The 18,659-nt window shown below is 36.5% G+C and overlaps 1 protein-coding gene across 7 annotated transcripts in view; it reads left to right on the top strand.

Annotated features, from left to right (window-relative positions):
- The window catches only part of PEX5L (peroxisomal biogenesis factor 5 like), a 261,179-nt gene that overhangs the window by 83,889 nt on the left and 158,631 nt on the right, over positions 1-18,659 (top strand). For 5 of the 7 annotated variants that reach the window (XM_051983216.1, XM_051983215.1, XM_051983219.1 and 2 more), the window contains exon 2: positions 1,647-1,718. The exons of the other annotated variants lie outside the window; for them this stretch is intronic. In XM_051983216.1, coding sequence (XP_051839176.1) covers positions 1,647-1,718 — 72 coding nt within the window. The remainder of the gene's footprint in view (positions 1-1,646; positions 1,719-18,659) is intronic. 7 annotated transcript variants of the gene reach the window in all.

The following is an 18,659-nucleotide window of genomic DNA, read 5'->3' as shown; positions in this document are numbered from 1 at the left end:
TAGGAATTGGGATGGGGGAGGAAGCAAGTTGATGGAAATCAACCAAGATCTTTTTGATTTCCCTCCAACCTGAAATCTACCCTCAAATGAGAGCAAGAACCATCAGAGAGAGAGACACCATGACCATCTGTTCTGTTCCATTCCAAATTCATGAATAAATGAATGGAAGCCCAGGTTTTAGGTCTGCATCCAAATACTTAGAGACTCAGGACTCCCTTTGCTGGAGTAAGCATTCCTGCCTTTCTCCCTCATTCTGGAGGGATGGGGGGGATTGGCAAAATCAGGATAGAAATTTATTTGGGTGGGGGGTCCATGGACATGGACAAATAACTCCATTAATTGCTCAAAAGATTGGGGATTTTTCAGATGACATCATGTGCCCTCTAAGGACAGGTATATTCTAACTTATATCAGTTGAGAGAATAGAAAGTGGGGTGGGACCACATGTGATCACAAGGCAATATGATTTTTTAAAAATAAACTTGGGATATAGGTGTTTATTTAATTATTTTTCCTCTGCACTTTAGTGCTCATCTAGCGTGACAGGCATGGACCACAAACATTATTTGTTTTGGACTTTCTGACTCAAAATACAAAGAAACAACAGGGCTTAAGTTGGGATTCAGGTGGGGTTTACATAGGCTTCTTTTTCACAACTATGGCAGAAGTGGAATATTTTTATGCTCTGTTTTCAAACTAAAACCTCATAAGAATGGGTACATTGGTAAAAGTGATTTGGGGTGTGATCACCACAGTAAAAGGGCTTGACTATAATTTAATCAGTGATCTATTTATTTTTCCTTTTAAAAAAATGTCCTTGATATTTAAAAATGTTTCTTGCCCCATCTTGTGACTCTTATCTCAAAGCATTACCCCAATAGTAATCCTCATCTGCTCTATGTACAAAGAGAGAACAACTTTAATTTTGTTATATGGGCAAGATGACATTTCCCCCTAATTTAGGAGATGTATGAGAGTCAAACATTTGATTATCCCAGTCCTCAACATCTATTTATACAATTACAAGACTAAAAAGGAAGTGCTAAGACCACATTTGTCCATCGTGATCCTCTAAGGTTCATAATCTGGGGTTTGTGAAGTTGTTTTCTTAATATTTGTGGCTATATTCCAGTATGACTGTTTTCTTTTATAATTCTATAATTAAATAATGCATTATGCTGAAAAGGGTTCCATAGGCTACACTAGATTTCCAGATGGATCCATGACATAAAAATCATTAAGAACCTCTTCTATTAGTAATTGCTTAAGTCTCCGTAGGTAATATTCAGACTGATCTGGAATGATGAAATTAACAATGACCCAGAGAAAATGACTGCTAAAATTTGGGTGGAGGGCACAAACTGGGGAAGGGAATAGCAAGAGAAGGCAGCAAAAAGGAAAAGTGAGTTATCACCCACCAGGAGCTTAGGGAAACTAGAGGATCTTTGCTTATATACATGGAAGAGCTATAGAAAAGATAATGAATTTTGACAGTAGGGCTAAATAAAGGGATTCTTTTTTTTTTCTTTTGCTATTGAATATTAGCTGGGAGTTAGACTGATTATTAATGCAAAGAGACTAGAGATCAATAATGCTTCAAAATTACCGAGCTACTGAACTGCTTTTTAAAATTATTCTTTCACAAGAAAAGTAAAGAAAAAGGATATGGAAAGCTAAGCAGTGATGAAGACATCGAAATAATTGTTGATCAAAACCAGGTAAGTGGTTGCTTCCATCAGTTTCCTTTGCTTGTTCATATTCCTGAATGTTGACATCCCTGATAGCACCTGAGGTCCTATTATCTACCAGATCTATGGGGTGTGTGCGTGTGTGTCTGTCTGTTTACTTGTCTATGTCTGTGTATGTGTTACAGTTCATTTGCCTTGGTCCTTATGGGCCTTCTCTTCTGGCTGTGGCTTTCCTAGAAAGATGGGTTCTGAGACCATCCTTTGATGGGCTACCTGAGCCAATGACCGCCTAATGGTCTGTGGATGAATATGTTGCAAAACAGAATAAGAGAAAATTTTGAAGAGTCAGATTTTGAACTGAGCCTAACACAGATGGCAACTATGGAATGAATTAGATGAAAATGGAAAAAGGAAGCCTTCCATTGATTCAGAATACATTCTAGAGGATCAGATTATGTCTAAAGTCTTTTCCAGCTCTAAATCTGTGCAATTGCAGTCTTACAAGGATACGTTTTATGTACTCTTCATAATTTTTCTGGATTCATTCCCACAAGTTTATGAGACAGGCAGGGCAGGTGTCATTCTTTCCTCTCCTCCCCTCTCCTTGCTTCCCCTATTTTTCTCCTCTCCTTTCTTCTCTTATTTATTGGACCAGACCAGTGATTTCATTGGCTTAGGAAACTCCTGGTAAGGAAACTCCATCTACCAATTTAGATTGCCACCTGCTCTGCCTTAATGCATCTTTAGCATGTTACATAACAAGGGAGACAAGAAATTATTCTATTAATCAGGACCCAAATTCCCACCAGTCACACTGGGAGTAGAATAACACATGCTTCCCTTTTAGAATTGTACCTTCAGGTATTGAGAGGTTAAGTTAGGATGTATCAGAGGTGACACTTAACCCACCTTCTCTTGCCTAGAAGGTCAGATTTATATCTACCACAGCACATTGCTTTTAAAGGATGATTATTTTAAAGATAATAAATCTGAGATTTAGAGAGGGCCCCAGGATCAGTCATATACCTTTAAATGTCAGATTGGGCAACAGAACCCAAATCTCTTGATTTTTATTCCAATACGTTGCTTGAGATGACATATAGAAAACTAGCTTTTAAAAAAGCAGAGAAGGTTAAAACAATTATTGACAGTGCCTGCCCATTAAAGGTTTTGTCAAATATTATAGCTATTTTTTTTGAAAGAAAAATGCGGAAAAAACTAAGATAATTATTAAAAAGTAATTATTGAAAAATTGCCTTAAGAACTTTCTTGGACAAAATGGTAAAACTACTGAATAACACAACGAATTTAAAGGTAAATTAGAGGCTCTCCGAAAGAAGCCACTAAGTTTGATTTTATATAAGCACACAAGGTGAAATAAAAACTGGTTAATGGCCTATAAACAATGACACACTAAGTAATGAGAGGTGTCCAACACAGGTCTGTGGGAATCGGCACCAGCCCAGCTTCTGACATCTTTGTTAAGGATCTTGGAGACAGGGCAAGCAGAAAATGCTTTTGATGGGGAGGAGGGCCAGAAGCTAGAAATGGTGCCAGTTTAAATGGAGAGAAATAGTTTGATGGGACTAAAAGAGATCTCAAGATTTAGTGTTGATACAGAGAATATCCAAACTAGAGGAGACACCTGAGAGAGGAAGATCAAAATGACCTAATTCATTAAATCTAATGGAATCAACATAAAATGAGTCACCATGTTGGGAGGGAATGCAATATAATAGAAAGAGGACTGGACTTAGTCGGAAGACCTATATTTAATTCTGACATTTACTACCTATTTGATTTAGAATAGGACATTTAATCTCTCTGAATCTCAGTTGACTCATCTATAAATTAAAAGATTTGAACTAGATGACCTCCCTTTGATTTCTAGAAACTTCAAATATCCATGGTTGAAAGGAATGGGGGAGCAGGTGAACTTGGCTACAGATTCCAGTAGCACCATCATTAACACCCAAACTATCGAGCTAACTGGTGTGGTTTTCGTGGGGAATTGGTTAGGTCATGAATCATAAGACCAGAAGTCATCTAGTCCAATCTAATAATCTCACAGAGGAGGAAACTAAGACTAGGAAACTAAAAAGACTTGCCCAAGTTGACTTGGAATTCCCACCCAGATCCCCTAATTCACATTGTCAAATGCAGCCCTCTGTCCATTGCACCATAGAAGGACCTGTAAGGCCATCTTGGCACAAGATTGCCAGCTAGCCCTAGCTTCTAAAAGCGCCTCCGAATAATCTAAGGAATTATGTTGTTCTTGCCTTCTTTTACATACTCAGTTCTTCTGAATCTACCTTCCCTTCTCCCCCAACAGAATGGCTTCTGAGTGTAGCAGGGGGGAAATGTGAATTTGGCTTTGTGTTTCTGTCACCTAGAGCCAAATTATCACTTTAACTAATGAGGCATGTAATGCTAGAGCTTGAGTACTAGGATGACCTGTTAATCTATTATTTTAATTATGCTTGAACAATAACTTAGAGGCATGTACTTTCCTCCTCCCATTGGTACTGGTGGGAATTGGGGGCCCTGATTAATAGGTTAATCCCCATCATTTCCCTTAGTAAAAACCATGCTACAGATGCATTAGACATTCCATATATCTGTGTCAGAGGCAATTGGGAATGTTGTGGGGGGGGCAAGGGAAGGATAATTACTTGTATGTAAAAAATAACACAATCAAAATATGTCTTTCTTTAAATTTTTCCTACCTGCAATCATCTAGAAGGTGAGTTCTTAATTACTCTTGATTTTCTTTAGCATCTGGGGACTCTGGAGCTCTGCTTTCTTAAAGATTTTATTTAACTAAACATCACGGTACAAAATCTAGAGAGATACTCTGAAGATTCCAGAAATGGAGAAACCAGGGTATTTCTTTTCCTAAGGATACCCTTCCTAGAGACATCCTTCTGTAGCAAAACCCATGTGCTTTCTTATTCTGAAATGGGGTAAAGAGGAGTCTATATATATACATATATATATTTAGTTTCTTCAGAATCCCACACCTATGTCACTTCCTTCACCTGGACCTCATCGGGTTGAATAAGATTGATATGTGTTCCTCTCAAATAGAACTTTCTCTCTGTACTGTTGGGTTCATGCTTGCTAGATGGAAGTTGGGTGATATTTTTGCTCAGAACTTCATGTCTGACCGTGTTTAAAACCTTAGCAGTGATGCTTTCATATACACTGTTAGAATGATACTTATCCTTTTCATGTCTTGGTTATATGTTTCATGCTGAAGCTGTAAGAAAACCACCAAATTTGTTTCACTGAGGTAAAATATTTGGGAACTCACTAATTAGTACTTGTGTACCTAAGTGTGCTTAAAGGTTTGGCCCATGATTTCATCAGTATAGGGAATATGAAAAATCCCTACACCTATGCAGATTGTCAGCTCATCAGTAGCAGATAGTCCTGGAAAGTAAACTGGGCCCAAGTTAATAGCTTATTCAAGGTCAAATAGTCAGTTTTATCATAAGAAGAACTTAAACATAGGTTTTCTTGACTCTAAGATTGACCTTTCATCATATACATGTATATTTACCTGAATATATAGATATAGATGTCAAAAGCAGATAAAACTATGCTTCTATATATTTATATAGAGGGGAAAAATCATCTTCTTAGGTTTTATGCATCTGTGATCCAAGCAACAAACATGTATTAAATAATTACTATGTGCCTAGCACTTTGCCAAAAGCTTGAGATATAAAGAAAGACACTTCCCCACAAAAGACAGTCCCTCACCCCAAGAAGTATACATTCTTAAGAGAGAGAACACATAAATATCTAAGTATATACAAGCTGATTTCAGAGTATGGGAAGGAAATCTGAGAGGGGGAGACATGTGAAAATGAGAAAAGGTAGTGGGAGGAAGGAGAGAGGCATAGGGGGAATAGAGAGGAAAATGTAAGAAGAGAGAGAAATGGAGAGAATGAGACAGAGGTAAGAAAAACCCAAAGATAAGCGAGAGGGAGATAGGTGTTTTGTTTTTCCAAATGACATATTTGCTTCATTAAATTTCTAAACCATAAATGAAAACCATATGCCAGTTTATTGCATTTTCACAGCCATAAGCATTCAGTCTGTTTTCTGATATTCATCTGGGAGCATCCTGGCGGAGTATGGTCCTGTACTGACCACTCCTATGAGCAGTACCCATAGAAAACCTGAAGAAATTAAATAAAATAACTAGAGATCAAGGCTGGGCAGAAATCCTCTGCTCTCATTATCTAAACAGCCATTCCAAAGCTCTCACTGCATGAAAATGTGCAAGCTGTCAAAACAAGAGGCTGTACCGGCATAGCTCCTGCTTCCTTGAAGACCCTCAGATTTACTGACTGAGCAAAACAATCACAGAAATTATAGTCAATAAGTTTTATGTGGATTTTACTCCCAAGAAAGCCCTGATCCAGGCAGAAAGGGCATGATTTTTCTATCAACCCAAAAGGCATTTATTAAGCATTTACTATACATCATGTTAAGTGTTGAGCATATGGAGGAAAAAATAAAAAGACCCTGCCCTCAAGGAGTTTCCAATCTAGAAAGAGAGGCAGATGCATACAAACAGGGAAATGTATATGTATAAGTTAGATAGATAGACAGATAGATTGATAAATAATAGAAAGATGGATAGAGATAGATAAATAGATAATAGAATGAATGGATGGATGGATAGATAATAGATAGATAGATAGACAAATAGAATAGACAAACAGACAGATAGATAGATAGAGATAGATAGATAAATAGATAATAGAATAGATGGATGGATGGATAGATAATAGATAGATGGATAGATAGACAATAGATAGACAGATAGATAATATAAAAAACTTCAGAAGGAGAGAATGAGTCTATAATTGGGTTTCCTATAGGAAACAACACATGAGCTAAACCTTGACTCTGTTATTATTGGGTGGGAAAGATTATTGTAGAAATGTGTCAGACTGGCTTCATGTCAGCAGGGCTTCAGTCTATTCATGGTGAGATAATCTCATCCCAATATCACACAAATGCCCATGAAATATTCCTGAGCACACTTTCCAGGAAGACCAGTGATCTTCAATGTCAGTAGCAGCTTAATAGATAGCCAGTCATGAAAATAAATATTTTTCACTGGGAACCACAGCTAAATGTTCATACCGCAACCTGAGCAGTTCTGAAAGTAGAGGCCATGAATCAAAGAGAAAATGTTGGATTAAAATCATAAAGAATACAGAGATGAGCTAGCATATCCTGACATCAAACAAATCATCTTTAAATATTGTCTTGGGACTTGCTAGGGTAAATAGAACAAAGATAATTTCCCATATCAATCTTGATTAGGGATGCATTGTTTATATTTTCCTGATCACAGACATTTTGTTTTACATCGTAGCTTCTTCTGCACTAGGGAAGTCAGAGGGTTCCGGGTTCTGTGGAGATGCGCACATTAAGAAGAACAAAAGCAAAGCCCATATTGAATAAATCAGTCATAGTTAGTGATAGCTATCATAATTCAAAACTTAAATACAGTCTATTTCAATGGTATTAAGCCCCTACTATGGCCCAGGTACTGTCCTAGGTATAAGAAACAAAGATAAAGACATTCTTGCTCTCAAGAATCTTACAGTCTATTGGAAGATAGAAAATGTACATGGATAAATATATTAAAAAGTACAAAATAATTGGAGATGGCATTAATGAATGGGGATCAGAAAAAATAGAAAGAGGCATATGAGCTGAACCTTAGAGGAAACTAGATATGGAGGTAATGGGGGAATGCATTCCAGGTAGGAGAGGGTGATGTAACAGTAGAAAGATGAGAGATAGAATCTTTACTTTGGAGAATAGCTAGAAGACTCATTTGGACAGACCACAAGGAAATAATGAAGGGAACCATAGGAGAATGATATTAATCTGGAAAGATAGATGAGAGCCAGGATTAATGAAAATTTAAAATGCCAGCCTACGCACTTTATATTCTTTTTAGAAACCATAAGGAGACAGTGAAACCTCTTGACCAAGAAAATCACATAGAAGAATTATGGAAAGAGTTTGTGTTTTAGGAATATCCCTTTGGCAGAGGGTAGATTAAGATAAAGAGAATAGGAAAATATGAAAGCCAACATATGGAAACATCATGTGTCTTCTGGTACAATTAATGGTTTTTGCCATCTATCACTGTTTCACTTTGTGGTTTCTACTTTGGCGTTTGGAAGATATACCTAGACAAAAAGATATGTTGATTTAAAAAAAGGGAAAAATAAGAGAAATAGAATGATTCATTGAGCAGATAAGATGATAAATAGGCAGATAGATGTGTGTGTGCGTGTGTGTGTGTATAGTGTATGTGTGTATACACATATACAGATTTATTTCTATTGCCAGTATTTTTCTAGCATGGATAGACACAAAGGATCCTCTCCTTCTCCTTTTTCTTCCCTTTCTCATTCTCCTTCTCCTTCTGCTTCTCTTCCTTCTCCTTTTCCTCCTCCTTTTTCTCCTTCCCCACCTCCTTCCCCTCCCCCCCAAATAACTGATTTCTATTTTGAGCTCATGTGTATTAAAAGAAATAATGATAAAATGGGCAATAATATTATTATGTTATTAATGTCTGGCTAGTGTTTTGTTTTGCTTTTAGTTTTCTTTTCTTTCTTCCCTTCTTTCTTCCTTCTTTATTTGTTTGTTTGTTTGTTTTGCTTATTTATTTATTGCTATACCAGCATACTTCCTTACCTAAAAATTTCAGCCCAGATCATGAAAGTACTTTGAATCAATAAGTGGGTGTTTATTAAGCTCTTACTATGTACTAGGTGTGCCTTGGGGATGCAAAAACAAAGAATGAAATGATCCCTAGTCACAAATACTTCTGAAATGTTATCACAATTTTAATTATCATCATCATGATTCTTTTCTTCTCATATCATTATAACGGAGAATTAGTGTAGCCTAGTGCCCAGCTCCTTACCTGTGGTTCACGACCCCATATGAAGTTTCATAACTGAATGTTGGGTCATGAAATTATGATTTATTATCAATAAATGTTTGATTTGTATACCTATTTTTTCTACCTATATGCCCAGGGTCACACAAAAATTTCTTAACCTCTAAGTGCCCTTGGTGATCTCCTAACACATTAAGTTGCAGAAAAAGTGCCAGCCTGCATTGGGAGAGGAAATTTCCCCACTAGGAGTTCCTTACAACAATGAAAATGCAGCTTAGGACCCCTAAAACTTGCAATCAGTATGACTGAAAAATGCTTACCTTTAGTGCCCCTGTTTCAAACCAGGAACCTTTAAACTTTTAATAAATTATCAAAAACTCTCCCACAAAGAGCTTTTATTTATGAGTTGTATTTACATTTACCATATTAGAAATATAAATGTCATCACATTATTATGAAAATCATTTTGACTTCTCAGGACTTCCTTAGCACTCCTATGGGAACTTGGGCCACAACCTGAAAGCAACTCTTTAGGACAACAATGTCAGAGAAAGCAACAAAGTGCACTGATATAGGTAGCTTCCCCATCAGGGATTCTGTTATATCATTGAAATCACAGGTATATTAAGAATTAATGCTGCTAAATCTGCCTATTCCCAGGATCTCCCCACACCATTCTATCCCCATTCAGAAAATTCAGGGATTTTCCCAAAGCACAAATCCATCCATATCTCTTCCCTAATCAATAAACTCCAAGAACAGTCATCCCTAAATATAATCGCCTCCATTTGGAAGATAAATATGGGAGGGGGATATCTTATTGAAATTTAAGCTTGGTTTAATTTAAGTACATGGTTTTTTTTTAGGATTTTTATGCACCTTATACTTTAAAATAAGATCTTTCATTCCATTTTTCAAGATTAATTTTATCCCCACACTGGTCACTTATCTTTCTATAATATCTACATTAGGGAGTTCATTTCAAAACAAGACCTATTTTCCTCCTTTTATTTCATTTTTTTCATTCCTTCTTGTTTTCCTTCATTTCTCTTTTTAATTTTTCTCTTACTTTTTTCTCTTTTTCTCTCCTTCCTTTTCTTCTTTTTCCTCTTTTTTTCTCTTTCATCATTCTCTTTCTTTTCCTTTTCTTCTCTCCCTTTCCCTCTTCCTCTCCCTCTCTTTGTCTTCCTCTCCCTCTTTGTCTCCCTCTCCCTCCCCCTTTTCTTCTCCTTCTGTCCTCTATCTCTCTCTGTCTCTCTCTGTTTTTGTCTCTGTCCCTTTGTCTGTCTCCCCCCCTCCTTTTTTTGTCCAAAAAAGATTTTAAGTTATCATATGGCAGGCTTCGAAATTTTTTTGTGAAAAGGAGAAAGGTATAACAAATTTTTCAACAACTCCCCAGAATTTAATGTAATTTACATATAGGGGGACCAGTTATGGACTTTGATACCCTTTGCTGGACACAGAGAAAGAGAGAATGTGTTCAACTATAACTATATAACTCTTCTGGAATTCAGCATTCAACTATCTCAGCAATCAAGTACTTGAAATTGGCCATCATCCATTTATTTTTAAAGGGCCCTAACCAAAACAAAACAAAAAAAAAAAAAGCTTCCTCATAAGGGACTGGAACAAAGTATCTCTGCATCAGTTCTTTGAAAGAAAAAACTATCTAGAGGAAATTTTGTATTGATTTTAGTTATTTTGTACATCCCAAAGTAAGAAAATAAAAATGATAGGCCAAAGCATTCCAGAGATAGAAAAAAAAGCATAGAGGTTATCTAATCCAATATCTTCATTTGAATTGATGAGGAAACTAAGGTCCAGAAATCTTACTTACATAACATCCAATAGTAAGAATGATAGGGAAAAGTTTTACATGATTGCATATGTGTAAGCATAGCTAATTGTTTACCATCTCAGGGAGGGAAAAAGGGAAAGGAGGAAAAAGGGAGGGATATAATTTAGAACTTAAAACTTTAAAAAGACCAAATGTTAACAAGTTGTTTTAACATGTAATTGAGGGAAAAACTAAAATATATTAAATTTGAAGAAACAAAACCAAAATTTAAACCAGATCTTCTGGTTCTCATTTCATTGTACTCTCTTAATTCTATATCTGTGTTTTTGTCTCTTTCTTTTTCCAATTTTGTCTACACTGTCAACAAGTATTTATTAAGTGCTTACTATATGCCAAGCACTAAATTAAGTTTGTTATACTGTATATGTCTTCCCTGTTCAGTACAATACATAAATCCTACTTTGGAGGAGGAGTGGAAACATGAGGATGATTCACCCTGAATTTCCCTGTATAGATGAATCTGACAGAATCCCAGAATTGTCAAGCCCAGAGTTCTTTTTATGGGTCTGTTCTTTTCTTTCCAAAAAAGAAGCTCTTCTCAAGTCTAGGAAGTCTCTCTATCCATTGTTGAGGTGGGGGTTGAGAGGAAATGGAGATCATTTTCCTATCATATGATCTAGTGGGAACAAACGTCACTCATAATCATTCATCCCCGTTGTTATTTATCTTTCTACCATTGTTTATCCTTGATCCTCCTTTAGCCAAATTATCTCATTCCTGAAATTTGTGAATAAGGGACTTGTCTAGGGGGGATGGAGGGAGAGAGTACCACCATCTCTGCTTTGTGCTGGGTGATCTGCTCAGATGGGACAATTATTCATCACAGCTTTCCCTAACAAAGTGATCTCATTTGTATAATCTGTGAACATCTGGCTGATTGCCATTAACTGCTCAGCTAAGAGTAGAGGTAGTTTTCCTTCCTTTATGACAAAGAGGTACTAGTAGGTCCTTCTCACGGGTCTTCCCGTCAGGCCTTAATCTTTGAGGGTGTCAAAAATGTGACATTGGTCTTTTATGAATGATGTGAGAGAGTTCTGGGGCATGGAATAGTCTCAGATCAGTGGCTAAAATGCATTTGGGATCGATGTGACAGGCTGGTCCAAGACAAAACATGCATTGTAAATGAAAGGCTGCATGGAGCAGTAGACAGGCAAGTTAACTTAGGAGATGCTGTCATAAATCTACACCCATATATTGCAGTGCAAAGAGAACCTAAGAATTGTTTCAAAAAATTCTCATATTAGGCTAATACCCTGATTTTTCAGTTATTTTAATTATTTAAAATCTGGAAAAGGTTAAAAATGTGGTCATTGAATTAGAATATAATCATTTGCTGATGATTAATTATACAATATGTTCCATTTCAATGTAGATATTTCCATGAGTAGATTCTAGTTAATATGGGACAAGTTGATAGTTACAGCATCATAGATTTAGCACTATGAGGGACCTTAGAGATCCCCCAAATCTAACTCCCACATTTTACAAGTAAAGAAACTGAGTCCCAGAGATAATAAGTGACATATTCAGCTAATAAGATTTAAGCCCAAGACTTCTTAATTCTGAAGTCCATCATTTTATGTACCAGCTCATGAGACCCCCTCATTGACAGTCAATCCTAGAAGCATTTTCAGTGTCCATTTTGTTGGAGGCACCATGCTAGATGTTGGGGAAAATGAAAACAAAAACAATCCCTGACATTAAGGAATTTACATTCTTTTGGAGAGACACAACATAAAAAGGAAGAAGACCTCTTAGAAATTAGAAAAATTTCCATGAAAGGTGATTTTACAAGGCATCCATGTCTCACCTCAGTGAGTGCTAGGAACCAAGTGAGATCCAAGAAAAGGTTAATTCAGTATTCCATAGAATTAATCTTATAGGGAATGAAGACAGGAATATCAGGGTGAGTATAGGGAAAAGCTGGTGTATATAAAAACAGCAGCATTCTCAACAGAACAGATAAATGTGGCACTTAGGAATGGCCTTGAAGTTTACTGGTCAATAGGGAGGAATAAACTCCATCAGCAGATCACTAAATTGTATATGATCTTAAACTTGGAAAGAACCTCAGAAATCATCTTAGTCAGTCTCCTTATTTTACTGATAAAGAAATTGGAATAATAATACTGTCATGGAGATAGCACTAGACTATGGGAATGAGGGATAACAGATGAACAGCCCAACACTGGCACTAATATCCTCGATATTTGATAAATCATAGAAAAGCCTCCTGTTCAGTAGGTGGATCTTTCATGAGACATGGATGAGGATCCCACAGCATATGAAGGGAATGTACAAAAGAACTGGGATGGTATCAGCAGTGAAATCATGATCTATTAAAATAAGATATAAAGTTACCTGATTTCATATGTGGCAAATACCAGGCTTCAAAAAATTTAGCTGTTCCATAGATTCATTGAAGGCTCACATCAAGGCATAATGAGCATTTCTGTCAAATTAGCAGCTAACAAAGCCGGGAGGAATGGTTAGCACGCTGTATGACAATCAGGATCCAAAAAGACCTTGGCAGGCTATGGCATCAGGCTGAATCTTATGAGATGAAATTTAATAGGAGCAAATTTAAATAGTTATACTTGGACTCAAAGAATCAGCTTCATGAGGACAATATGGGAGATGCTCAAAAGGGTCTGAGGATTATAATGATTCCCAAGTTCAATATAAGTCAACAGTGTAAACTGGCAGTCAAAAAGTCAACATGATCTTGGATTGAAAGATCTAGAAAAGCAGCAGGAAATCCCATCTAGAGTATCATGCCCAGTTGTAGTTGTCTGCATTAATACACTGACATATCTAGAGAAGATCCAGAGGAGAGCATCTGGAAAGATAATGGTTCTCAATTCCCTGCTATAGAGAAGTAAATAAAGTACCAAGAGATGCTTCATGAGGAGAAGAGATTTAAGGGGAACATGACAGCTGTTTCCAGGGATTTGGAAAACTGTTATATAAAACAGAAATTAGGTATGTTGTGCTTGGCCCCACATAGTGGATCTAAGGATACTGGATGGAAATTGAAAAAAAAAAGTCAAACTTGGGGGGATGTCAGGAGAAATTTCCTACTAATGAGAGCTGTCCCCAAATGAAATAAGCTGCCTAAGGAGGTGATTCTGTCCTCTCACATGCAGTCCACAAGCAAAGGCTGCATGTCCATTTGTCAGGTATGTTTTGAGTGGGGATGCTTTTTAGTATGCTTTCTACTAGATAACTGCTCAGGTTTCTTCCAGCTCTATGGAATTCTGTGATTCAGTGATGTGTTTTAGATAGCTCTTTGAAATTCTAAGAAAGATCATTTTTTTAAAAATTAATTTAAATGTCAAGGAAACACATCTGCATGTTTTTAAATTAAATGAATTTGTGAAGAAAATGAAAATTTCATTTGATTCCAGCTCTCCCCTGAGAAAAGCAGATATTTAAAGACAGAATTGTTGAGATTAATAAATCCATGATTAACATTAGAGTTTTATTCCACTCCTTTTGTGTTGCAAGTTCCTTTAGGACAGGGACTGGTTTTTGCCTTTCTTTGCTGAATTTTTACAATGCATGGTATATAGTAAGCGTTTCATAAATGTTTATTAACTTGACTGATTATTCTTGTCATGGACCTGACTTGTGTGACCACTTAAATGTATTGGCTTAGCTGGAAAAAAAGGAACCAGTACTCTCATCTCCTTAGGATATAGATATTATGATTAAATAGAAAGATATGAGGAGTAGATGAAATAGCCATATTTAGGTTCGGAATTCCCTCTAATAAGGAAATAGAGTTATGGGAAAAGTAATACAGAAAATCCATAGCTTAATGGGTGGGAGGGAGGAATCTGTGGGATATATTAATAGAGTTGCCAAAAATCTGGAAGAGACCTTAGAAATGATCTAATTCAATCCTTTTATTTTATAAATATGGTAGTTAAGGCCTCGGAAAAGGGAAATGATTTGCACTGAGGTCCAAAGTGAGATTCAAATATAGTTACTCTAGCTTCAACTCCAATATTTATTCCTTTAAAATGGGCAGTTTCTCTTAAGACTAAAATTTATCATGATATGGGGGGAGGGATTAACAGATCTGTAGGCTGATCCAAATGCTAAAATCCTTAAAAATGTTAGAGATTCCAGAGAAGAACTGGGCCAAAAGAGCAAAGCAAAATATTGAAAATAGAAGCAGCAAAAAAATAGGAGAAAGGACAAGCATGAAAATGCAAGAGAGGATGTTTACAACAAATTGCTGTGCAATGTGTTTAATGTTTGGAGAAATTCAGTGACTCTGTTTACTAAAGAGAAAAAAATTTCAACATATAGATAAGATAGGTTGGGTAGGGTATAGTTAAACATCAATTTGTATGGAAAATATCTCCAAGTTTCAATGGATTGTAAGCTTAGTCTGAGCAAGCAGAATGATGTAGATAACAAAAAAGCTATTATTATCATGGGCTAAATTAAACGGTGCATGACCCAACAGAACAGGATTGGGACCAATGGGTAGGAACTTTGGAGAGGGAAATTTGAGGTCCATTTAAGGAAAAATTTGCCAAGTAATTCCTATATTCTAAAATGGAAAAGATTATTTTGGAAGAATAAGCAGGAAGGTATGTTGTCAAAAGGATGCTTGTCCAAGCTAGATGAGGTGGCCACTGATAGCTTGTTAAACTCTGAAATTCTCTGACTGTAATTCCATTAAAATTATTATTATTATTATTATTATTGCTTGCATTTATATATCCCTTCAAATTTTGCAAAGTACTTTATCACAGATGATCTTTTTAGCAACCCTGTAAGGAAGTTATTATAGGTGTTATTCTCATTTTATTTCTGGGAGGTTTGGAAAAGTTAAGTATCTAAAGCAGGATTTGAATTCAATCTTCCTAACTCTCAGATCAATACTCTAATCACTACCCCACCTTGCTTTATAAGAAGACACCACAATCACATAACCAAAGCAACTTTTTTTGTAACTTTTTTTTAAAACTATGAGTTCTGTGAAGGTTGGGAGCACAGGTCAAAAAAAAAAAAAAAAAGAACTTCCCTCAGAACCTAGTCCAGTACTGTACCCATAAAGAGTACTTCATAAATATGTTGAAATGATGAAAGAAGTGAATTTCATTCTGCCCAGTACTGAGATTTCCCCTCCTCTGCAATGAGTGGAGATCTATTTGTAAATTCTGTCTAGTCCCACAGGCAGACTAAATAATGATGGAGTTCCCTGCCATCTCTAAGACTGAATGACTTCAAGGAGCTTATATTCTCTTAAAAGAAACAGCATATGTGCAGATGAGTGGAGTGAACTTCTTATCCCGGAAGGTTGTTCCAAAGTAGAATGAAAAAAAGGTAATGGAATTCCTCTTTACAAGAGGGTTTTGTTTTTTTTTTTTGAGAAGTCTGGTTGACTATTCATTGGAAAATCATAAAGATGATTCCTTTTGGGATACAAAGTAGACCAGAGTGCTGCTTAGGAATTTAAATTTTAAAATTCTGTGAACAGGGAGCAATGAGTAAACATGGGGAAAAGGCAGATTCAGGTTTGGAGTAATAAAGATTTCCTAAGGATGAGGGCTGTCTATCCTAAAGTAGAATGGGTAGCCTCTGGTAGTAAGCTTCCTCTAATATTGCAGCAAAGAATAGATGCCTACATATCAGGGGTATTGTAAAAGAGATGCTAATTCTGCAAGAGATAGATGGACTTGAAGATACCTTCCAGCTCTGGAGAGCTGCAACTGTGATAGTATCATGCATATGCATGTTAACCCTTTTGATACTTCTACCACCATATCTGCCCTTCAAAAACTAGAATAATAATAGGAAAAGAGCTGAGAATTGAGTCTAAATGTTCAAATCCTGATTCTAAGATAAAATGGACTCAAACCAAGTTAATTTTCTCACAAGCATTTTCTACTAAAAATTTGTACTTGCACAGTATTGGCTAGATGTAAGCTTGCCTTGAGGACTTAGAGTAGTGATCTTGAAGTCAGAAAAGTCTGGATTCAAATCCAGCCAGAAGCATTCACTAGAAGGCAATTCAGCCTCTCCCTGTCTCATTTTTCTCACCTACAAAATGAGATGATTATAAATCTCTCATTTATCTTATAACATCATTCTGAGAATCAAAGGAGAAAACATATAGCAAGAACTTAGTAAGCTTAAATGCCCAATATTATTATTAAATGCTCAATATTTTTATCAGCGTCTGTACTGAAAAATAAGGCAGTTTGTTAAAAAAAATCCAAAAAGTATTGTTTGCAGAGAAGAAATGTATTTTAATTATAGCAATGAAGAAAAGACAAAATAAGCCCAAAGGGCTCAATTAAAAAGAGAAATTTTTTCTATTTTTTCTTTTCTCCAATCTCCCAAAAGGATGTGACTCATATACACAGATGAAAGTCACCATATGAAATAGACACAGGTGATGGCCACCATATGAATGGGACATGAGTGAAGGCCACCATAAGAAAAGGCCGCAGGTGAGGGCCACCAGAAGAAAGGGCCACAGGTGAGGCCACAATATGAAAAGAACAGAGGTGAAGGCCACCATATGAAAGGGACATGGGTAAGAATCAATATATCAAAGTGACACAGGTGAGGGCCATCATAAGAAAGAATTAAATGGCTACCATATGAATGGGATATGGATGAAGGCCACAATATGAAAGGGACTCTACTTAAATATCTCCAATGATGGGAAATTTACTACCTCCTGAGCAATCTTATTCCAATTTAGGATGTCTATAACTGTTAAGAAGTTCTTCCTCATAATGAAGATGAAATCTGTGTCCCTTTAGCTCCCCAAAGCCTTTCATGTTGTTGTAGTTATCCAAAAAAGAAATAAAGTGATAATAGAAGCCCTTTCTTACTAGTAGATGAACTATATTGTTAAACATGTCTTGCAGTCCTCCCTCACAACTTATGTGCTTGCTGTACACACTAAGTAAAATTCTAACTACTCAACTCTTTTCTTGCCCCCACATGTGGAAAGTGCCATTTCTGGCTAAAATTCTGTGGGTCAATGGTTTGAACATTTGTTGATTAGCAAGCCAGCCTGTGTGCAATGAGAGGATGCTGTTTGGCCTTGAGAAATGTCAGCTAGATAGCCAGCCAATCACCAAGAAATGACCTTTTTATGCAGGCTGAAGTCCTTGCAGAACTCCTCTGTCAGGCAAGTTTATCAAAAATCCCTGACAGACCTCTCGCTTTCTGGCAAACCCCTTTAGAAAAACTGTCAAAGAGCTGATGTCTCCATGCCCCTCCAGGTTTCCCCTTGTCAAATCTCTGTCACTGCTACCTCCTTGGAGCTCTTGGACATGAACACTTCCACTGTGACATCTCAGACACATCCTCCTGGACTGTCGTTACCTGCTAATGCAGGAGAGGCTAACCAGCAGCCGATCCCATGGTATCTCCTTTCCAGAATCACTGGTTCTTTTTGCTTGAATTCTTTACCCTGAGACTACGTGTCACATCTTCATGGGATCTGGTTTTTTTTCATTCCCTTTTGCATATATATATATATATGTAATTTAGCTAATATACAAAGGTAAGGTTTCCTTTGATGGGGGGAAGATCATGGTGGAGAAAATTATCCTGAATGCACATGCTAATTTTCTTCTGAATTGTGAATGATGAATGCTTCTGACATATGTGGCCTGTGAATCAATCAGACATAAATTAATCAATAAGTAAGAGCCCTAAGTAGTGTGCTGGGGGTTAGTGATACAGTGACAAAAATGAAATAATCTATTGGTAGGGAACTTAATTCTTTCAAGGGGTGAAGGGAATTTACAAGTAAGTAAGCCCAGAAGCCACTTCTGGGCTGAGCTTTGAAAGGAATCAGAGATGTCAACAGGGAGACATAAAGAGAGAATGAATTTCAGAAATGAAAGGGTCATCTATGAAAGGTGGCATGTCAAATCCAGGGAGCAGCCAGCAGACACATTTGACTAGAATGAAAAGTGTCATGAGAAATAATAAGGATATAGTCAGATTATGGTGGGTCTTAAATTCTAGATCAAGGTGATTTATTTTATTTATCCTATTTTTAACATTTATTTTATCTTAGAAGAAATTGAAAATCATTGGAGATGTTTAAGTTGATAATGTGGGTGCTTAATAGAAGGCACTTAATAATGGCTCTTAAATTCATTTGTTCATATCTGACTAT

Source organism: Antechinus flavipes, chromosome 3 (assembly GCF_016432865.1).
Source record: "Antechinus flavipes isolate AdamAnt ecotype Samford, QLD, Australia chromosome 3, AdamAnt_v2, whole genome shotgun sequence".
Lineage (NCBI taxonomy): Eukaryota > Metazoa > Chordata > Mammalia > Dasyuromorphia > Dasyuridae > Antechinus > Antechinus flavipes.
The sequence above is the reverse complement of the archived record's forward strand: the minus strand, read 5'-3'. Positions and strand labels throughout refer to the sequence as shown.